Raw genomic sequence first — 10023 nt, 5'->3', positions numbered from 1 at the left:
GGCCACTTCCTTCTAACTCCTGGCCCATCGTCCCATGATGTGCCAGATATTAGCAGCCGTCAGACCACAGAGTGTTTGCTTTAAGAGAAGACTTACTGTCATTTCAAAAAGGCAAACTGGGAATGTTTCACTTCCCCTTTAGATAAAAAGATGAGTATGATCAGTCCCATACCAGAGGCATATGACCAATTTACTGATGTCATTAGATTGTGTTCTAAAGAAGCCATTCCAAGAGGATACATAACTAATTACAGTACATACACGGTGTTTCCCAGGAAACATCTGCCCTACTGATAAACTACTTCAATTTGTATAAAAGGGATCCTTTTAGTGCTGAAACTATTGCTAGCGGACTACAACTTTTCTCTGCTATTTCAGAGACCAAACGAGAACAGTGGTTAAAATTGATGGAAGAGGTTAACATGGATAGGAGTAGCCAGTAGGCCTGGAGGCTACCCTGGCGTCTCAGTAGGCCTAATGATCCTAATAAAGCATCATCTACAGTACTTTTGTATCCATCTCTTGGCACAGCCCAGAGTAAAGTGGAACTTCCACCGAAGTCCCAGTCTCATCCATGGTTGTGACAATATGGAAGCTGCTGGGGTATGGGTGGTGCTGAGTAATGACATTCAGAGCACGACTAGTGCATCTGAGTGTTATGAAAGGTGTTGCTCATAGGGTCAGTCGTGCTGCAATAGCACTTTCTGACCCAGTGAGGAAAGCAATGGCAAACTACCTCACTCCTCGTCTTGCCTAGTACACCTCATTTTGGTGCTGCCATTGGTGTTTGCGGTTTCCTTATAACCGCATAAACTTTGGTGGTGCTATATGAGGATCCAACCAGCCTCTGGGCTGATGACCTAACAGACAGATCTTTGTAACTCATCTGCAAACCAAATTGCTCACCAACTCGACCAAAATGGCAAGTCTGTGAACTCCAGTTCTAAAACAAAAGTGGTTACTAAGACAAAATTCATACCTGAGATCAGTTTGGTTTCTAATCCATTTACCATGTCAGAACTGAATGATGCTATGAATATGAATTTTGGACCTGTTACTAGAGAATGAGTATACTAAATCTATCTAACAAAACTGCATTCGAACATGCAGAATATCCAAAATCTGGAGGAAGTCTAGAGTTATAGTATTCCGCAAACCAGGAAAAGATCCACATGATCCTAAAAATTACAGACCAATTTTCTCGCTCTGTCACTTATTCAAGATCTTAGAACGAATGAAACTGGTAAGGATTACAAAGATAATTGAACCACTTTTGATCCCAGAGCAAGCTGGTTTTAGAAGAGGGAAGAACTGTACATCACAAATCCTCCCTTTGACCCATTATATTGAAGATAGTTTTGAAACTGTGACCTATGACACAGTCATCAAATTCTGTTGAGTAAACTTTATAAAATGACAAAGAACAACAAGCTGACTGAATTTCTTCCATGTCTTCTTGAAAATCGAAGATTCTTCGTTTATTTCCAAGGGCGACATAGTCGTTGGAAGAACCTCATGAATGGCCTACCCCTAGGTAGTATTTTGTCCCCAATATTATTTAATATGTACATACACGAATGATCAACCCTTGCCAAAAGGAACAAAAAGCTGAACTGTGCTCAATATCATCCTTAGGCAGGCCTCCACACAAAGTCTGTTACGGTATTTATCTTTGATGAGCACAAGTCTTGAAAATCAATACCGGTAGAGTTGGCCGTACGGTTAGGGACGCGCGGCTGTGAGCTTGCATCCGGGAGATAGTTGGTTCGAATCCCACTGTCGGCAGCCCTGAAGATGGTTTCTCGTGGTTTCCCATTTTCACACCAGACAAATGCTGGGGCTGTACCTTAATTAAGGCCACGGCCGCTTCCTTCTAACTCCTAGGCCTTTTCTATCCCATCGTCGCCATAAAACCTCTCTGTGCGACATAAAGCCACTAAGAAAAAAATGAAAATCAATGGTCACAAATATTTCGTCCAAGAGACTTCATGACTGCTCTTTCAATGCGCTCGGTGTAGTCACATTGTTCTTTAATCCAAAAGCGGTGTGGTGGAGGTGGTGCTGATTATTGTATAACTGGGCAACCATCCTCTCTTAACACTTATTTATGTATTTATTTATTTATTTATTTATTTATTTATTTATTTATTTATTTATTTATTTATTTATTTATTTATTTTATGGCTTTTAGTGCCAGGTGTGTCCGAGGACATGTTCGGATCTCCTGGTGCAGGTCTTTCTATCTGATACCTTTGAGCGACCTGCGCGTCTGGATGATGATGATGATGATGATGATGATGATGATAATGAAATAGAGGGAGGGTAAAACCAGATGTTGATACATAGCCTACTCCTGTCGAATAATACCAAGGGTTAACGTCTCTATCCGACGGATGCATCACTATCATCAGCGTTATATGAACGTATGATCGCTGCGAATAGGTTTGGAATTGAATACAACCTATTGGCAGGCGATCTAGGTATTGGAAATTGTATACAACCACAACCTCTCCTACACTGCCGGCCAACATTCTGATGGTGAAAATGTTTTCAACCAACAGGACTCGAACTGGCTGACCATGGCGTCAGACCATATAGACTTGACGTAATGATCATGCCCACGAAGTGGGCTCTCCGCTAACCAGAAGGAAACCGAAAGACAACACGACTGTCGTGAAAATGAATGGGGGATTGATTTAATGTATAAACAATAGGCAAGTTACGCTTGCTAGAGAATGTATTTGCAGGTGACATCTGAGGGATGATTTGGCTGTTTAATCGTGCCATACGAGAAAAGAAGACGTGTACTTGCAAGTTTGATCATGGTTATAAATAATCTAGGAGAGCGTGTTAGTTTTCGCTCACAGTTAGAGTGATTTTGAGTTTGATGCTAACCAAGTTAGTGATATTTTTTTTCTAAGCTTGGAACGGCGTTCATTCAGTCCTGTAATCCCAATTGAGATGATATAAAAAGCCTTGAATACGATAATTGATAAAAGTGATAAAAGCGCGTCAGGCTGCTGTTGCCGCCGATCGTCTTCATAATAATTCCTGGCCTTTTTTCAGGTTAATTTCAACCGGCACTTGATAGCATTAACCAAGTTTTACGGCCGGGTGCCCTGGCGCAAACCCCAGTAAGGAAGTGCTCACTACTGTCTGTTTCTGTGATGGTGTGTGGTATGTGTTGTAGATGAAGAGAAAAGTAGGCTATTAAGACTAACACAAACATCCAATCCCCGAGCAAGAGGAATTAACCATTCACAGTTCAAATCCTCATCCCGACCGGGAATCGAACCAGGGGCCCTCTGAACCGAAGGCCAGTGTGTTAACCATTCAGCAAAGGAGCAGGGCAATAGTAATAAAACTCGTGTCGTCATCCCGAGGTTGTGCAACTCATTTCAGGAACACCCTCAATGGAACTTGGAAGTGAGCTGCACGTACCATTTCAACCAAACACCAGTCTTCCTGCCGTTCATAAGTTTCTGTCAGTACTGGGAATCGAACCCGCGCCTCCATGGACGGCAGCTAATAGTGCTAACCATTACGCTACAGAGGCGTATAATAATAATAATAATGATAATAATAAATGGCTGAAATAACTCAACTTCTTCGAAAATTCATTTTATTTTCCTTGGTTATGTTATGAGCACGTCGTTGACTTTTAAGACAACCCTTCATCTACTCGTCACGGTAGGTGCCGCTACGGAGGCTCACTGTTCATGTCAAAGCGCGCGCCACTTGTAAACATTGAGAGTTTGAACTCTTTTTTCAGGTCTGTCGTTCAGCTCAGCAGCACGCAGGGCTCCGAAGCTGCATTGAGCAGTGCCGGTACCAATTGCCAGTGCCGAGCACTGTATATTCTTTGCCAGCTGCCAAGTAACCTGCTAGTGAGCACTGAGCAGTTAGTCGTCGCTAGGTTAACTGTTCAGTACGCAGCAAATAACTACAGTACAGTACTTATTAGTATGAGTAGAATTCTGCATTGGATATAATCTTCTTAATACGAAATGAGACATCTGTTTTGTAAACCGAATAGAATACAGTCGACTTCGCTAATGATCTGAAACGTTGACATTGACGCATTACCGGATTAAAATACCAGTTCCAACTTATCTGCTTTTGATCGATAGCTTCGCTGGTCAGGCGTAGTTCATTAGCGTGGTTGCCATGGCGCCCACGTTGTTGTTAAGAGCGAGTCTATATTCGTTTCGGGTGCTTGCGTTCAACATAAAACGAAATTCGCCGGCTGGCGGGGTTCTCTTTGATTCTGTTATCCGTGGTGTAACGTGTAGTGGTCGCAATTGTGTGAAACGTGAATTCGGAAAGTATCCCGGAACAATGTCGAACAAAGTGCCAAAGGTGAAATTCAACAATGGACTTGAGGTTCCTATTTTGGGGTTAGGCACATGGAAGGTACGTATTTGCCGAAGTTCTTTATCGAATATAGAATGGAAGATTTTCGATAACTTAGTACTTGATTCACCGAACTTTTTTTTTTAAAGTCATTAAATAGGCTTAAAGCGTAAACCATAATAGATTGGCTCCACTATTTATCGTGTTCCTATGGTTCTTTTGTTGTGTTTATAATACCAGGATGCTCCATATTTTTCTGCATACGGTACCGGTACCGGTTTCGAAAAATTCGGAGAGAAAGTAAGAGTATGCATGTGACATGAAGTACCGGTAGGCCTATAGTAAGTGCATAGGGATGTGCCACCCCGTTCGAACACCACACTCGTTGACAATACTCTTCCGAGCTGCTGCAAAGCTTGATAGACCAATAATCTGGAGCAATCGTCTTTTAAATTGCCGTATGCTTTGCAAATATACGGGTATATACTTGGAGTTCAATTCGAACTTTTATTCACAGTTTTGAGCATTCATATCTGTTAACCTGTTGACGTTAGTTATCCCTGGGGTCCAAAAAATGACATAGCCAAATTAAAAAAATATATACAAAGCCCGTTTTTTCTTTTTACAGTAAAATAATGTCAAAAAAGCCAAAGAAAAAATTGTTTATTCGAGTGTTATCATTTTTTTGCATCCTCTGTCTCACTTTCAAGAATTAAAAGTTGCTACCAATAGGCCTATGTATAATTTTTAGGAAAACTTATCACTTTTAGAATTTTTAGTCCAATATAGGCCTATGATACATCATTTTTATTTTTTTCTAGGCTAAGTTATCACTGTGATTAATTAATTTCATTTTAACTGGTAAGTAACTTACATTAAACTTTAAAAAAATACAACTTTTGACTTCTGAATAACATCAGATTTTGTGATTTTGTATTGCATTTAGGGCACCTTACCCTACCTCTAAAGTTGTGGGCAACTTGACATACTGTGACACTAAGTTAAAGTGTAATGTACGCTACATTTTGGCAAGATTTGTTGTTGATTGGTGTCATTATGCATTATAACCATTGCACAAGAATTCCAAACCAAATCCCATGGCCTACCAAGCGACTGCTGCTCAGCCTGAAGGCCTGCAGATTACGAGGTTGCGTGGGGTCAACACAACGAATCCTCTCGGCCGTTATTCTTGGCTTTCTAGACCGGAGCTGCTATCTCACAGTCAGATAGCTCCTCAATTGTAATCGCATAGGCTGAGTGGACCTTTATCTAGCCCTCAGATACAGGTAAAAATCCCTGGCCTGGCTGGGAATTGAACCCCCTCCCCGGGTAAGAGGCAGGCACACTACCCCTACACCGCGGGGCTGGTGCACAAGAATTCAAACCAAGTAATTATAGTATGGCTCTCTTATTTAGTCCACTCTTAACCACCTGTAAATGGAGATTCAGACAACCCATATTATTGCTTAATTTGGCTTGTACCTGTTTGGAACTAAAAGAAGTTTGTGAATACAGTAGCGCATCATCGTGAACTGAACCTTAAACCGGCGCGCCTATAAATGTTAAATTGCCGGGCGCATGGTGAGTTTCGTTCACCATTATTTTTTCTTAGTCTAAGCAACTGGTTAACAAGTACTAACTCTTACACGACTGATATTGTTACTCCTTATGTGCTTTATAATCCTTAGACATAATAATTACAACACAAATTACAAGTGAAAGTACATACATATAATAATAGAAGATAAAAATGTTCATGGGTAGAAGACTGAAAATAAAAAAAATTGAAACAGATGAATACTTAACTCATGAGAACTTAAATTAAAAACTCCTAACAATCTCCATTAATCATTATCATTATTCTCACAGATTACACATCTAATGCATCTTTTAGAGTATGCTTTACACACAAAGTTATGACACTGATTACACTTTGTTGTGGTGACTTGATTTTGTTTCCACTCACAGTGAATGCATCGTCCTCTTTGATAGCAATTTGTTTCTTCTAATGTTTCTTCCTGATGGTATGGGGATAACACTGCTCGGTTATCCAGAGGCAGTGTTCCTATCTTAGCTCGTTCAACCAACCACTTATTCATGAGTTGAAACGAAAAATTTTTAAATCCTAGAGGTAGTCCTTGAAAAGCTAGTAGTGCACCACATTGCTTCGTCTTTCCCAAAGAAAAACTTCCTAGTTCGTTGTGTTCATCGCTACCAACTATGCCTACATCACCTTCTTGTTCACTCTCACTGTCATGATCAATGTTTGAATAATTTACCACTTCATTTTCACCATCAGAAAAATCACAAACTTCAGCTCCCTCAGATCCTTCCTCCTCATCAGATAATTCCTGTAACAGCGTTTGTATGTCTTCAACCTTCACAAACTTCACCCTACAATAAAAATAGGTAGTTACTTTTGTTTCCTCTATAGTCTACATTTTAAAATAATGAAACTCCAAGAACATTTAAGGTACAATTTTACTTTCATTTCCGGGCGCGTGGTGAAGAAAGTTAACCAAATGACGGAACGTGCGAGTCAGGGTCGAATAACGTGACGCATACAATTTCCTGGACAAATACCACTACACTAAGAGTATCGATAAGACTTTGCCGGAAGGTACTAAAAACTACAGATGAAATACACAGGTTGGTGAACGAAATTCACCAGCGCGCCCAGTTTAGGGTTAAAACTGACTTCATAATCTGGAACATATGTCTGCTGAATTGCCACTAACTTTAGGGCAACACATCTCTGTTTCTTTCTTAAATACTGGTACCTTTATTTTTCACAATCTAGTGGGTGGTTTGTTTACTCATCCTTATTAAGAGAGAGATCTCTAGTTAAACTTCTTAAAACATTGATTCTTCAACTTAATCTTTTATGGTTCCTATAGTGCCTTTTGTTTATAAAAGTTTAAATCTTCTCTTTCTGTGTGTGTTTAGTGTTCGGGAGGGGATTGCTGGAAAGTAGTCTGTTTTCTTTGTCATCTTTCATTTTCTAAGTCTTTTCTAAGCTGGCAATACCTTGTGCTTAGATGAATTAGCTGTGTCAAGCAACTTTTTTGTTTCTTCTATATGTTTGATAATCATGGGGGTGTTCTATTCCTCTTCTCCTACACATGCACTTTATAAAACCATCATCACTGCCACCACTTTCATGTGGGTTTTCATAATCACTAGTCCGGTAAGTTAGTTAAACTATGTTGGCATATTTTGTGTTTCCCTCCTCATTTTCTTCCTTCATCTTTTGTTTTTCTAGTCACCATAAACTCTACTTTAACAGAAATTCTTGGGAATAAAATAACATAGGTCTAAATCAGAGTAGGGCTATATAATAAGTCTGTAAATTTCTCCGGAACATAGCCCACCTGGTGGTTATGATCGTTATGGCATCAAGTCTGTATGGTCCGACACTGATTAGCAGTTTCGAGTCCTGTTTGTGACAAAAAAAATGCCACCATCGAATTTTGACTGGCAGTGTAGGACAGCTAATAGTGTTAACCATTATTCTAAATAAACGGTTGAAATAATTCTCAACTTCTTCGAAAATTCATTTTATTTTCCTTGGTTATGATCACCCTTCATCTACTTGTCAGGGCAGATACTGCCACGGAGGCTCGCTGTTCATGTCACAGTGTGCGCCATTTGTAAACACTGAGAGTTTGAACCCTTTTTCAGGGCTCCGAAGATGTATTGAGCGGTGCTGGTGCCAATACCAGTGCCAAGCAGCATACTGGTATACTCTTTGGTGCCAGCTGCCAAGTAACCTAGCGAGTAGTGAGTCGTTACTAGGAATTGCTAGGCGGGCATTAATTCCATTGTGGAGTTTTATCTCCCGTATGCAGTTATCAGACTGTGCTTCATAAATAAGCTTCTGATAAGTTCACCTGCATACACCCCAGCGTCAGTGGGTAGGGTCTGACACATCCCACTCTGAAGAGTCTAGTGTCAGACCTAAGACGGAGCGCTGGTTAATAGAGCAAACGCCAGAAAAGCCATCCATCTAATTTTTGATTTGATTGTTACTAGGTAAACCGTTCAGTACGCAGCAAATAACTACAATACTTATTAGTATTAGTAGAATTCTGCATTAGATATAATCTTAATATGAAATGGGACTTTTTTTTTTTTGTAAACCAAATAGAATACAGCCAAAAATGTCCTTGGGCATTCCTAGCACTAAAAATAAACAAATCTCTTGAACTTAACATTTAACCTTTTAGTGACTGTAATTGCATCAGATGTAATGTACTTTGCCACTGAGACACTTTTCTGAATAACAACCTACTGGTGCATGTCTGATCTCTGCTCGCTGGCGAGGCTAGCCAGTTCCTTGCGACTGCGCTGCAGACTCCTCAATCTGCATAATTATGTTCTGCCACTGAAAATGAATTCTGTCAATTATTACTTGGTTATCCCCCTGTGGGTGGGGGACGCAGACGAAGAATTCACCCACGGTATCCCCTGCCTGTCGTAAGAGGTGACTAAAAGGGGTGACCAAGGGATGATCAAGTTAGAACCATGACACTACTTCTGATTAGTACCACCACATGGGGAACACCATGGGTCGCTTTTACTTGCGCGTAGTACCACTATGTTGGGAACCAAATAAGGTTTGTGATTAGTAGCAAACGAGAGCACGGCGGCTTTTACAGTAACTGTCATTAGTAGCACTATATGAGCGACACCATGGGATGAGGGAACCCATGGTTCTGGTTTGCCTATTATTAGTACCCACTGTATGAGGAACATCACGGGATAGTACGAGTCCCTGTGGTTAGTACCCTTACGTGATGAACACCATAGGTTTGCATTGCCTGTAAATGACGCCACAATGTGCGAAACAGCGTAGGTCTGTAATACATGTGCGAATTTCATTACCTGTGAGTAGTACCATAATGTGTGGAATACCACGAGTCTACGCTACTCTTGATCAGTACCGCAACATGACAAATTCCATGGTTCTACTTTCCTTGCGATAAGTACCATTGTGAGGGGCTGCTGACTTGGATTTTGGATCCCTTTCGACTACAGGTATCATCGATCCAGTATAGTGCTATAGAAGCCGTCCCTTGGTCAGTAATACTATTGTTCTACACCAGCTTCTGTGCATGTGAGGCAGTGTGGGTCGGTTCCACTGATACTTTTAAATTCCCATCCGTCCGTCCATCACGTTTTCAGTGAATGTTTTTTTAGCTTTTAATTTGTTATTTCATTTCATCTCATTTCGTACCAGTAGGGGCCGATGACCTAGATGTTAGCCAATCTTGCTCATTTTCTGTGTGTGTGTGAATGAACCGTCATTTTATGCTTGATGTTATAGATATTAAATCTCTACGACGATTCACAAATCTTTAAAAATATCAATTAGTCTGTAGTACAGCTCTGGTATTAAAGCTCAGAATATAAAACTTTTACCCTTAAGAAAATGGAAATTGCAACACCATGAAGGCATTGGTCGTTTGTGTTGATTTTCAAGATATGGAACGATGCCATGTAGTTATGTAAACGATCAAAGTTTCAGACCCATTGGATTGTTGCTAAGGGTCTCCCCACGTGATTGGTTGCGGAGGAATCAACTCCAGTACCAGAATACGGACGCTGGTGTAGCGTAGTTGACTTGCAGTCTGTGCAGTGAAGGTTCTCCGTCAAACATGCCTCGACGAC

The 10023-nt window shown here is 40.6% G+C and overlaps 1 protein-coding gene across 1 annotated transcript in view; it reads left to right on the top strand.

Moving 5' to 3' along the window:
• Positions 1-4239: 4239 nt before the first annotated feature.
• Positions 4240-10023, top strand: part of LOC136878917 (aldo-keto reductase family 1 member B1) — a 71851-nt gene continuing 66067 nt past the window's right edge. Inside the window, exon 1 of the mRNA XM_067152530.2 lies at positions 4240-4413. Coding sequence (XP_067008631.2) covers positions 4339-4413 — 75 coding nt within the window. The 5' untranslated portion in view covers positions 4240-4338. The remainder of the gene's footprint in view (positions 4414-10023) is intronic.

Source organism: Anabrus simplex, chromosome 8, assembly GCF_040414725.1.
Source record: "Anabrus simplex isolate iqAnaSimp1 chromosome 8, ASM4041472v1, whole genome shotgun sequence".
Lineage (NCBI taxonomy): Eukaryota > Metazoa > Arthropoda > Insecta > Orthoptera > Tettigoniidae > Anabrus > Anabrus simplex.
This window is presented reverse-complemented; position numbering and strand designations above follow the sequence as displayed.